The 12,857-nt window shown below is 35.3% G+C and overlaps 1 protein-coding gene across 1 annotated transcript in view; it reads left to right on the top strand.

Moving 5' to 3' along the window:
• Window positions 1-12,857, top strand: part of HFM1 (helicase for meiosis 1) — a 39,397-nt gene that overhangs the window by 3,564 nt on the left and 22,976 nt on the right. Inside the window, exons 5-15 of the mRNA XM_075759900.1 lie at window positions 1,343-1,390; window positions 2,912-2,982; window positions 5,172-5,304; window positions 7,547-7,698; window positions 8,056-8,133; window positions 8,271-8,429; window positions 8,868-9,068; window positions 9,152-9,240; window positions 10,165-10,208; window positions 10,300-10,401; window positions 12,510-12,655. Of these exons, the coding sequence (XP_075616015.1) occupies window positions 1,343-1,390; window positions 2,912-2,982; window positions 5,172-5,304; window positions 7,547-7,698; window positions 8,056-8,133; window positions 8,271-8,429; window positions 8,868-9,068; window positions 9,152-9,240; window positions 10,165-10,208; window positions 10,300-10,401; window positions 12,510-12,655 (1,223 nt within the window). The remainder of the gene's footprint in view (window positions 1-1,342; window positions 1,391-2,911; window positions 2,983-5,171; window positions 5,305-7,546; window positions 7,699-8,055; window positions 8,134-8,270; window positions 8,430-8,867; window positions 9,069-9,151; window positions 9,241-10,164; window positions 10,209-10,299; window positions 10,402-12,509; window positions 12,656-12,857) is intronic.

The following is a 12,857-nucleotide window of genomic DNA, read 5'->3' as shown; positions in this document are numbered from 1 at the left end:
TGTTTAATATGAGCTGAATTTATGAGAAAGAATCACATTTTCAAAAGTGCCAAGTCCTGTAAACCTTTTTGAAAATGTCATTTCAAATCAGTCCCCTAAACAATTTGAAAATGAGCAGCCTTGTTCCTTCATGTGGTAAATAGTCTTATCTTCATTTGAAACCAGAAATTGAAAATGGAATGTTTATTTGCAATGTGGCTTATACTTGTATCTTTGTAGAAATAGATTTTTAAACAGGAAAAATCTGGAAAATGGAGGAAAGTGGTGAGAATTTTGATGAAATGATGAAATAGTTGGTTTAGAAGTTATTGTTTTTTAATAGTTTTTAAATACGTGTGTGTGTTTTCTAGATTTTAAGCTTTTTGGGACAGGGACTCATTGCATCTGTGGAATGTACCTTGTGTACCTGGCTAACTGTTACACAAATATAGAATGGAAAAATAGTCCTAGCAGAAAATTATTGGACAGAGCTGTGTCTTAGGATGGGATTTGGAGGCTGGCCAGGAATGGAATTCTGATTGCCTTCTGAGCAACAGTGACTAGATTTGTGGATGGAGAGCAGTGGATGTTGTTTACTTTGACTTCAGCAAGGCTTTTCATAGAATCATAGAATGGTTGAGAAACACTGTCTTCTGCAAGATGCTTGTAGCCAAGAGAGGACATTAGGAACGGATGGACAGCTGCATGGGTAGAAAAAATGGTTGAATAGTCAGGCACATATGGTGGTGGTGAATGCCCATACTCTGCCCACATGCCTGCCACAAGTGGAGTACTACAGGAGTCTGTCCTGGAGGAGGGGGCTGCCAGGGATCTCATGAAATTCAGCAGGAACCAATGCAAAGTCCTGCCCCAGGGAAGCAGAAGAACCTCAGGGGTTCCCCTAGGATGGACTGACTGGGGGCAGCTCTGTGGAAAAGTGGCAGGGGTCTGGCGAAGAGCATGTTGAATGTGAGCGAGCAGCATGCCCCAGCAGTATTGAAGGCCAGCAGCATCCTGGGCTTTGTTAACAGGAGCAAAGCCAGGATGTTGAGGTAAGTGATTATCCCCTTCTTGGCACTTTTGAGACCACGTCTAGGTACTGCATCAAGTTTTGAGCCTCTGGTAAAGGCAAGACATCCTTAAACTGGAGTGAGTTCAGCAAAGGGCCAGGATAGTTCTTTCAAATGATGAGCTTGTGACCTCCCTGTCCTATCCTGTCAGCTCCTTCTATACCACCATGAACTTTGTTAATAGCTTTGCAGCTCCTCACAGAACACACAGCTTGGGGTCAGGAAGATACTTTTCATGGATATTGGTTGAAAACAAATCTGGTTTTATAAATTTACTACTTTTATTTCTTTAGGCTCTACAGGAAGAAAATTGGAAATTTTGAGGGCTGTTACAGAAATACGTATCCTTGTATTTGCTGTATCTGATTTACTGATTTTATTACAATACTTTTACATTTACAAAATTATAGTGTTTAATTTGTAGCCATAGGAACTCATGCATTACACTGTAATAGTTTTGATTTGTAACATATATCCCCATACACTTTAAATAAGGGGAAAGTGAATTAATATTTAGGCTTATTAGGAAAACTGAATCTTACTTTTTGTCCCATTTTATCAGGAGAAAATAAACTTCACATATTCCTCATAGATCTGTATTTATGTTGTAGTGTGCATACAGTATATGTCTGTTCTTTAAGCAGATTTTGCAATAATTTTCCTCCTTTAACCCATAACATAATTAACCATCTATCTATATCTGTCAAACTTTTTTTTGCTTTTTTTTTTCATTGTCTTTTCAATATTTTCTTTCTAGTAAACATGTCAAATGGCAGGTTAAATATCAGGAAGAGGAAATTTCTACATTTCGGCAACTTAAACTCATGTGAATAGCTTTAAAAAGTGTAATAATTTCCAAAATTAGTAAGGACTCAATTGTTCTGATGTTGCCAATTACAGATAGTCCATGTTCTGCATTTTGAAAATAGATCACTTATTTAGAGAGATAATTTCAGAGAAGTCTTTTTTAAAAAATCCTTATTTTCCTTAGTCTGATATTACTTGCTTATCTTTACCCATTTTTTAATGTTTATATTTAACTACTTTTATTTCTTGTTTTACTCCTTTTTCTTTTCCTCTTTATTTAGTCTTTTAATGTAACATCAATCTGAAGCCTCAGCAATTCATTGTTCTTGTTACTCTTGGTGTTATATCTCACTGTGTGTGCATCCTCAGCCTGATTGGATGGTTACAGTTAAGTCTGCCTGTGCGGCTTCAATGCAAGTCCAGACAAAGATCAACTCACTCATTTGGATTTGTAATGTAACAATACTCTTTTTCTTCTTACTCATATTTTAGATAAGAATGTTGTTGTCCGAAGAATGCACAATATTAGCAATTGAAAATATCTTTAAAACCAGTCAGCGCTAAGAGTTTGTAGGTGAATTTCTTTGCTACTGTTACAGACAAAATTATGCTAATTAATGTGTTACATTACAAATATAATGCAACCGTTGACACTGTGGATATGCTAACAGCAGTGCTCTGCTTGCTCTTGTATCTCGTTTGCAGTGTAGAATAAAGCTTTTGTCCCTTGTAGTTTCATATTCCATAATTGCATGTCCTGCCGTGAAGCCTATGCCAGGGAGAGATTCGTGATTATTAGTATAATCCTGAGACCTCTCAAATAGGTAGTGGGTTTTTTGGTGAAGTGGAATATATGGCGCAACAAGAACTTAAATAAAGTACTAAATCATTTAATAGGTAACTTTTTAATATTTTTTTACAAGCCTGTATCAGTGAAAGATTGTTGCATATGTTTTAAGTTTGCATTTAAATTACAAGAAAGAGATGCATTTACAGTTCTAAAATAAATTTCATAATTTTCACTCAGTTGTTTTCAATTCCTTAATGCTGTCAAGCAACCCAATTTAGAAGTATTTTTAAGGACTTCCCATATTTTAACTATGCACAGTCTAAAGCTTTGGATGATGTAAGTATGAAACACTGCAGCTGCAAGTAGTACTTTGCAGATAAATTTAAATGATACTTTGATATTCAGAACTTAAAAGGAGTTAGAAAACTGTAATATATCTAGAACCTGTTCCTGAAATAGTAGAGCAAGGTTGTGCTTAGCTGGGAGAAGAGACCAGAAGAACTTCGAAAAATGGTTTTCTCAGTTTTAAATGTGTGAAGACATGAATTATGTTTGTATTTATGCATACAGATTAGTAATATTTTTTTAAATTATTTTCACAGGACGAGTAAGAAAAGCAGAACTTTAGAGAAGGTTGTCCTTTTGGAGAAGTGATGTTTGTCCATGCCCTTTTTATAAGCTATACTCTTTCTTTAAAAACCAAAACTTATTTTGAAAGCAACCAATTTGAGAAAGATTGTATTATGGGTATTGCAGAGAGGAGATACAGGTTCAATCAGTCTTTAACAGAGCATTTGAAATTTTTATTCAACCCTAGGGAAAATGCCAGTGTCATTCACAAATGTTTCTAAGCATGATTTTTAGGTTACTTTTGGTGTTGCAAATATTGAGTTTCTTATCCACTAGCTAAAGTTTTATAAAGAGAAGGTTTTAAGAATGGTGCTTATATAAGCAGAATAATCTTGTATTTAAATTATGTGCAGATCTAGCTGTATTGTTGCTTTTTTTCCTTGCATTTTTAGTTTTAACATAGATTTTGTGTATTTTTCCTTACTTCCAAATTTGTGTTTATTTTCTGATGAGAGTTATATGTCATACTGACCTGTAAAATAATCTTGTGTGACTATTTGCTCCTAGAATAATGGAAAAAGGCAGCTGTAAGCAAGATTTACTTTCATGAAAGTTGCAAAATCAGAGTTCTCAGGGCAATAGTGTTAAAAAACCAAAATAAATAGTTTTTTGGAAATGGCTCATGTATTGGTGCTCCTAAACATAAACTTGTTTGTAAGGTACCAGGAAGGACAAAGTTTACTTACCACTCATGTATAAGACATGACACCTTGTTAAAAAATGAAGATAAATCAGCATATTAAAAAAATAATGGTCTTGGGGTTTGGTTTGGTTTGGTGTTTGGTTTTTTTTGGGTTTTGTTTGGTTTTTAGTGGTTAAGCTTGCAAAACTCAACTTGGTAGCAACTCTCTGGTTCCATGAAATGAGTTGTAAACATTCAGCTTGCTAGAATTTCTCTGGCTGATTCACAGTGAATGTTATAAAGGATTATTTAACAAAAATCAGGGAAAATTTTGTATTCATAGACCATTCGTACTTCATTGATTTTTGTAAGAATTGGAAAACTGGGAATGGTAGATGAAGAACACAGGTAATTCCTGCAACTGTTCAGCAGTACTGTCAGTGTCAATCATTGCTACAGGTATTTTTATAAATCAAGTACTAGGTGATTCCTGTTTGTCCTTGTGAGCTCCTAACAGTCATAGAATAGTTTTAGAGCATTAACAGCTAGAAGGAAAGGAAAAAACAATTACAATAGTAGAATCCATGAGAAGCTGGGAGGGAAGGAAGGAAATGAAGCTGCACAGAGCATGCTGTGTGGAGGAAGGGTGGGTGAGTGACACTGCGGAGGAAGGAGAGAAGAGTCAGCCTGGTCAGAGGAAAATGAGGGAACCTGACGTGGACATACCTGGCTTCTAAGATGGTGAAGGATAGAACATCGGGGAAGGAAGCATAGTCATACAAAACCTACTTTCATCATTATTGAAAACTTAACATTCTATTAAAATGATATATATTCAACAATGTTGGAATTTTGAATGCAGATTGAATTACAGAAGGAAAACAAATTGCATTTCGAATGTGAGCACAAAATACATCTCTGATGAGCCTATGTTTGGTTGCAAGTTGGACATTGGCAGTGATTCTGTATTAATGTCATCTAAGGCTAAATGCTGGGGTTTTTTGTTTGTTGCGGAATGGTAGACTTCATCACACAATAACCTTAGATGAACAGTATCTCATTTATGTTTCTGTAGCAGTTGTGTAGCACATGATGTTCGTTCTTCTGCTGTAACTTTAAGTTCACATTTAATACAAAATTTTTTAGAGGACTGCATATATCTATGTAATAATAATTTCCTTGTGCCCTTTTCCCCTAAGCAATGCTTTTGGAATGTATGAATAGGTACAATGGATAGCTGTGTTATATTTACCACTTTGCAATTCTTTCCTAGCTTCTTTATACAGATAGGAATTTTGTGATTTGTGCTCCGACTGGCTCTGGAAAAACTGTAATGTTTGAGCTTGCTATTACCAGATTACTCATGGAAGCCCCGCTTCCTTGGTTAAATATTAAAGTTGTTTACAGTAAGTATTATGCAGCTTTAAATATTTTGATGACAGTAGTAGAAAATGTCATTCTGTAAATGTGGAGATCTGGAGTGACTGCTTTAATAATATTGAAATTAAATATGTTAAGAAATTCTGACCTACATCGTTCTTTAAAAAGTTACTTCTTTTAGGGTTTGTTTATTTGTGATACCATTGTAACTATTATTAGTATTTTACAGCACTGTGTAAATGTAGTGTTCATCATTGCCTATACAAATAAAAATTAAAAAATCTTGTAAAGAATTTGTCCTCTAAAAAGGCAAGATGTACACGAAAAGAGAAGAAGGAAGCAAAGGAAACTAAAACAAATTCTTAATGGCAGAGCCAGAAATCATGCAGTAGCTTTTTTATGCCTGTCTGTTGCTCTGGGATAAGGATCAAATTTTCCAATACTCGCTTCCCTGGCATGGTTTCATGCTAACTGTTGCTTTCTGTCTACTAGTTCAGAGGTAACAGAGCTGTGATCTTCGTGAGTTCAATTGATCTGTATAGGAACTAATGAAAATATTTGGAGATAGTCATAACAAATACACTTTTGTTTCTTTCCTTCCTGGACAATTGAGTTCATATCATGAAATCAGATGAAATTGGGTTTGTCCCAGTTTTAATTAATTCATTCAGTGATACATTTGTCAGTCTTGCTCTTAATGGTTAATCTTTATATTTACAAAAGTTTCGGCTTTATTTTTTTTTAATTTCCAATGTGTTCAAATTCTTACAATAAGGAGTGTTGATTTAGGTTTACTGTGTATTGTAAACAGATCTTTTATAAACAGGCATGTATTATAGTTTCTCTGACAGCGGATTGAGGTGGAGCATTTCAGTGTACTGTAATGTATTTTATTGCCTTGGTAGAATTGATACAAATTGTCTGGTTGGAACTTTCAGTAAGGAAGCAGTTGCCTGCTGGTGGAATTAGATCTGCTGACCTTTCCAGGTTTGACAGTGATGGGGAAGAAGACATGTCAATTTTCCAGTTGTTGGAACAGAGGTGTTAATCAGATTACATACTGCCAGACCGTGCTCTGGTACCTAGTTTATCAGTGGCACAATGTATGTGAATTAGCTTGCAGTAGTTGTGTAAATTAGAGTTGTTTCCCAGTAGCTTTAACACATGCTAAGGATTGATGACTGAAGTTCCGGCAGCAATCACTAGCTTCTTGCATTCCCGCATAGCAAAAGATGATTGCTTTTGCAATTTTGTGAGTTACTTGCCGGTAGCTTAATCAGTTTTCTGGAGCTAGTGATTTCCCCTGCTTTATAGGCCACTGTTAGGCTTACGAGATTTTACACCTCTTTCTGAAGCAGAAACTGGTTCTTTAAATCTCTTCATCTTAGGGATCACTTGTCAGCAGATACGCAGAAATGATTCATATTCCAGTGGCTCTCACTAGCCTAGAATGTGATCACTGCAAGATCCGTTTTATTACTGCTTTTTTCAGTTCGTGTGTAGATCACTTCTTTCACTTAAATCACTGCATTTTCCATATAGATTACCCATCCAATATAGAGTTACATGTGTTGCTAGTGTTAGTCCTTCTAGAGAATTACTTCTGATTTCTAGAAATCAACCTCCATCTGCAAAAGTGTAGTATGTATCCTCGGGGGGGGGGGGGGGGGGAAGAAATAGATTGCTTTAGGAGTCTGTTCATGAGAACCAGCATCAGAGCTGCTACTTGCCATGTTAGCTGCTATCTGCTGCGTTAGCTGCTCGGTATGACCCTGACTAGACTTAACGTTTGGTTTAGATAGATTTTAATTTCTTCTGGTATTCTGTCTCTTGCTTATGGATGGTTTCTCATTTATAACCCCTTTTCTGTCTGGAAAAAGGTTGGTATTTGTATGATCTTCCTTTAGAAAAGATGTATTTCTGTCTGTGAGAAAACCTTTGATAGCTGAATGATTGTTTCCATGTGGGATTGAGGAAAAAAATCAGGATTAAAAGAGGGCAGAAATAACCTTAATTATAGGGTTCTGTTTCTGATTGTTGATAGGGAAGAACTGAGGCCCAAAGCTCAATATCAATCTGTGCACATGGAATAGGATAATAAGGATAATAATACCCATTACAAATTTTATGGTTCTGGGAGCAAAGCTGAAAATTGTGAAATTAAATTCAAGAAGTCATCTTAAAAATGTATACATTTAGCTGCTTTAGCAATATGGTTGAATATTTGGTTTTCTTGATATAATTCTGATTATTTTGTGTAATTTTTAGTGGCTCCAATAAAAGCTCTATGTAGTCAGCGTTTTGATGATTGGAAAGAAAAATTTGGACCTGTAGGACTCAGCTGCAAGGAACTGACAGGAGATACAGTGATGGATGATTTATTTGAAATACATCATGCTCACATCATTATCACTACACCTGTAGGTTTCAATCCCAGTTCTTACAAAAACCTAGAATAAGCAGACATTAGTAGTCTACTAATTGTATGCTACTAGGATGGCTCCTTTTTTTTTTTTTTGTAGTAAGTAGTAGTTTTATGATCCTTATGCTTGCCTGCACACTGCTGTGCATACTATTGGTTCATATAAACAAGTTAGTAATATAATAATATGCCAGATGAAACATACATGGCATAAGCTTAAATTAATTTAACTGATTTTATTTAAAGACTTATTAAAGTTCAGGCATGTCTGCCTGTACTGTACTTCTGGCATATGTTGGCCTTCAAAACATCTTTCACTTTCTGTTGTTTTGTTGTGTTGATTTTTTTCTCCTAGGAAAAATGGGATAGCATGACTAGAAGGTGGAGAGACAACTCTATAGTCCAGCTTGTACGACTGTTTCTCATTGATGAGGTAAGAAAAGTAATGGTTTATATGCACTGGTTTTGTTCTTGAATTAAAAGGAAACTTAGAAAATGTAACATTTATTTAACACATGTATAGATTGTAACTGGAGAAATATTTAGCAAATCTTTTAAAATTCCTAATAGGTGCATGTTATAAAGGATGAAAGCCGCGGCGCAACATTAGAAGTTGTAGTCAGTCGGATGAAGACTGTTCAGTCTTCTCTTTGGCGTCTTTTAGAGAATCATGACACTCCTCCCTTGAGATTTGTAGCTGTTTCTGCAACAATTCCAAATGCTGAAGATGTAAGAGTTATATTTTAACTGTATTTTAATTAATGTGTTGTATTTTATAATTTACGTGGAGTTATACATTCAGATTGATAACAAAGTTGTCGTTTGGAGGCTGTCATCTGAAGATAGCTGTGAGGTTGATGTTAATATAACAAATGACTTACAACCATATGGAACTATCATCCAAGTATGGACATGCGTCACTTTTAAGATTTCGTGATTTTTGTCTCTAAGTACAAATCACAACAAACTTGAGATTTCAGTCCGAATTATATTGATCCCATAGAAAGCAAAACTTCACCTGTGATTTTAATGATAAAAGCAATGTCAAATGTGTTAATAGTTTTACATATGACAAAAGGTAAATTAATTATTGTGTGTGCAGTTAGAGCAGAGCATAATTAAAAGCAGAAATTTATCATTTCCATTCTTTTTCTTCTTTTTTTAAAGATTGCAGAATGGCTTTCAGATAGTAAGATGCCTGCTGTATGTCTGAAAATAGATGAGGATCAACGACCAGTGAAGCTACGCAAAATTGTTCTTGGTTTTCCTTGCAGTGACAATCAGACAGAATTCAAATTTGACTTAACTCTTAACTACAAGATAGCTAGTATTATACAAACATACTCGGAACAAAAACCAGCACTTGTGGTACAACAGCTTTTTTTTCATCACATTTGAAATGGCTTCTTTATAAAAAATGTTGATTCAAAAAAATCTTTTCTTATTTATAGTTTTGTGCCACAAGAAAAGGAGTACAGCAGGCCGCTTCTGTTCTTGCAAAAGATGCTAAATTTCTACTGAGTATGGAACAGAAACAAAGGTATTTTTATATGTGAGTTGTTAATAAGTGTTTGTGTGTTTTAATAAACCTGTGACATCTGTGAAGAAAGCTGTTGAGCTAATACAATTTCTAGCAGATGAGCATCTGCAACAAAATCATCATCACAGTTGACATTCTTTTTGGTAAATTGGCACTTGTCTTGGGAAGTTTTGCTGTTTAGATTTTTAGCATACTTTTCACAAACATTAAGTTGTTTCTAAAAGCTGCTTTCTAAACATACGAATATTAATTCCTACGGACCTATAAGGCCTTGTAGTGAAAAGATCAAGCATATGAATAGTTGAATTGGATGTGGTCTTCCTAGTGTTTTAAGATAAGCCATAAGAAGTCTTCGCATTATCAGATACCTTTAATAAATACAGCCCTGACACATATTAATTATTACTTACTTCAGGGTTGCCTAGTCATGGCAGCTGCAGAAACTACTTCCTGATTTTGGACCTCAAACATGGTCTCCTTTCCTTACGTGATCAACACATCTGGATTGTAGGTTGTGACTTGGAAAGATGACTCGGCCGGAAAGGCCGCAACAACTGCCCCAGAGAGTCAGTTTGTTCAGTTTGCGAAGTTGGAAAGGGTGGTGATTGTTGAAAATATTCCAAGAATGTATATTTTAAAAGTTATTTGAAGACTACGTCCTTTTGATAGTCTAACATACAGTTGAAAACTAAGAACATCCTTAAAAAGCACAAATGCAGTAGAACTATGGGAAAGTATGTAAAAAACGTACATGTCAGTGAATATATCTTACAATCTTTAATCAAGTAATTGTGTATCTAGTTTCATGCGAAGCTTTATTTTTGCATTTGAAAAACATACTTGCATCTTTGTATATTCCACTTACATTAGTGAACCTCTTTTGTGATTCTGAAGTACTCATTTTTATTTTTTTGTGTTGCATAGATTACAGAGGTCTGCAAATTCATTGAAAGATTCCAAACTGAGAGGTAAATATAACCTGCTACTACTCTCCTCTGTGAATGAATACTTGCGTGAGTAAACTTAGTGAAGTGATGGATATAATTATTTCTTTGTCAGATCTTTTAATGTATGGTGTGGCTTATCATCATGCGGGTATGGAGATATCTGACAGAAAAATAATTGAAGGAGCTTTTACTGTAGGAGACTTACCAGTACTTTGTAAGTAAATTTAACTTCAAAAGTCAAAATGGTGTGAATGTATCCTGAGAAGATTGCTGTTTGGAAGTGGTAATGTTTTATGATTCTGTAGTTTGTTTAACCTTTGGAATTAGTTTGGAATCCAGATAAAGATGTGTTTGTGTTTCACATGCACTTTTACCCTGTGAGTATACATACATGCTGTTACTAAAGACCATAGAACTTTTCTTCTTTTCAGGATATACAGAGGTCATCTTTCCTCATATATCTATCTGAGTCTGGCCATGTCCATTTCCTTTTCATACCACTGAGCCATCCTGGTGAGGTGGAACTCTCTGCTAGTGTGTCTTTCCTCAGACTTCACATGATGTTTTCCTTCTTTGTGTACTTTGCAGCAGTGGCTTCCCTGAAGGTAATCTTTTTACATTTATGCTTCTTAGATGGGCAGGATACTATTTTCAAACTCCCATGCAAGGTGTTTTGACTGATGGGGAGGTTCCTAAGAAATATTCCATCTGCTGTTACCTGAAACTAGAAGGTATCTGAGATGTGATGGTCTCATCTCCTTCAGGCTTTCTTTTGCTTTAGAAAAGATTCAGACCCTATGGGGAATTGTCTGTGTGGTTCATGTACAACACTGAAAGATTTATGGATTTTTTTCCTTTCCTGTACAATGGTCATGACTCACTATGAAAATTTAAGGTAGATACTCTTACTGTGATCTGGCAACCTTATTGGAGTTGCAATGTCCGCAGTACTGAAAAGTCTCCGCATCCCTGCAATCTGTATTTTGGCTGCCTGGTGCACTGTGTATGGCTTTGCCAGCTGCAGTGCCATTTCTGAAATCTCAGGAGACTGTGTTTCTATAATTGCTCTTTGCAAAAATAACTTTGAGACTCTTTGCTATAGCTGAGCACAGTGTGAACGTACATGTGGACTATCACTGAAGGAATGCAAAGTTGCTTATTGGTACTTAAGTCCTTTGAAATCTATAGTTTGTATGAATATTTCAGAATCATCTGAGATACTAGAATTACATTTCTACAACTTAGGGGAAACTGAAACAGTATGGGGCATATTCTGCTTTATATGTATGTGAGCATGATGGAGGGTAGAGTTTTAACACACCTTTCACAGATACTGCAAAGGGGAAAAATTCTTTGGTCTTGAGATAGAGTATGTGTACTCACAGTGTGTGTGTATACACTGTGTATATATACACAGACGTAAATACATGGACTGAAGCTCTGATTGCACTGGCAAGTAACCTTTCTTTGCAACTTTTTTGCTTTGACAAATTTCCCATTTTGCATACAATCACAATATGAAAACCAATAATATTCTCGCAAGATGGTGTGGTTATGCCCTTAGTTTAGATCAGATTCTTCTTTCCTGATGCACCTATAGTAACTCTTTTAGTTCTCCTTTTGTTTCAGAAAAGAATTGGAAAATTCATTAATACTTTGTTTTCCTAGTGGAATAGTTATATCAGTTGGCCTGTATAGCTGCTTTTCCATGTTCGGTTCCTGCCACCTCATATACTTGTTAGATAAAGTGATTTAGAAAACATGAGAGTGAGATAATTTGCCACAAACTTGACTGGTGTTTTCCATGTGAGAGTCTGTATTGGTAAAGTATTGTGATAGTATTGGTGGTGATTCTGGTTTGGTACCATGGCTATAAACAATGTTAATGACCGATAACTTAAAAAAAAAAAAAAATCTTAAAGATACTGATCACTACAAAGCAAGATGAAGTCATGGCTGTATTCAGATATCTATCCATGAAGAAATATGGAAATACACAGTATGTGTGGTGTTATATTGAAGATGGATTGGATTCTGGATTATCTCCAAATATTAAGGAATGTTTAAATAAAAATTCCTGGCATGTAATTTGTTAGAGAATACTTGATAATAAATGAATGATCAGGTATACAGAAATTGTTATGCAAATACATGTCTGTAATCTACGTCTAATTCTTTGTGGTCCAGAACACCCACTGACTTCACTAGAAAATAAGAGCTCTTAGGAATCAAGACTTAGTCACTTATTTGCTGCTTGTTTAATGTCTGCCAGACATTTCAATGGTGTTCATCTTACAATCAATATACTTTCATCTGATGTAGTTACTACTAGCACCTTAGCTATGGGAGTCAATCTACCTGCACATCTGGTGGTTATAAAATCCACAATGCACTATGTTGGAGGAGTGTTTCAAGAGTACAATGAAACTGATATTCTGCAAATGATTGGGAGAGCAGGAAGGCCTCAAGTAAGTTAATGCTATATTGTATTGATGCTACCTATAGGTGAATCAGTAGAAAATATTCTTGGTAAAGAAACTACAATGCCAACAATTTTACTGCAGCATTTGGTTTTCAAAGGCTTGTTATAATAGTTAAGTTACTCCTGGGTAACTTCTTAATTGAGAAGGAAATCTGTTTGCTTTTGTATCATCCACTAAAAAGTACTGC

This window comes from Balearica regulorum, chromosome 8 (assembly GCF_011004875.1).
Source record: "Balearica regulorum gibbericeps isolate bBalReg1 chromosome 8, bBalReg1.pri, whole genome shotgun sequence".
Taxonomy (NCBI): domain Eukaryota; kingdom Metazoa; phylum Chordata; class Aves; order Gruiformes; family Gruidae; genus Balearica; species Balearica regulorum.
Note: the sequence above shows the minus strand (reverse complement) of the source record. Positions and strands in the feature narration are given on the sequence as shown.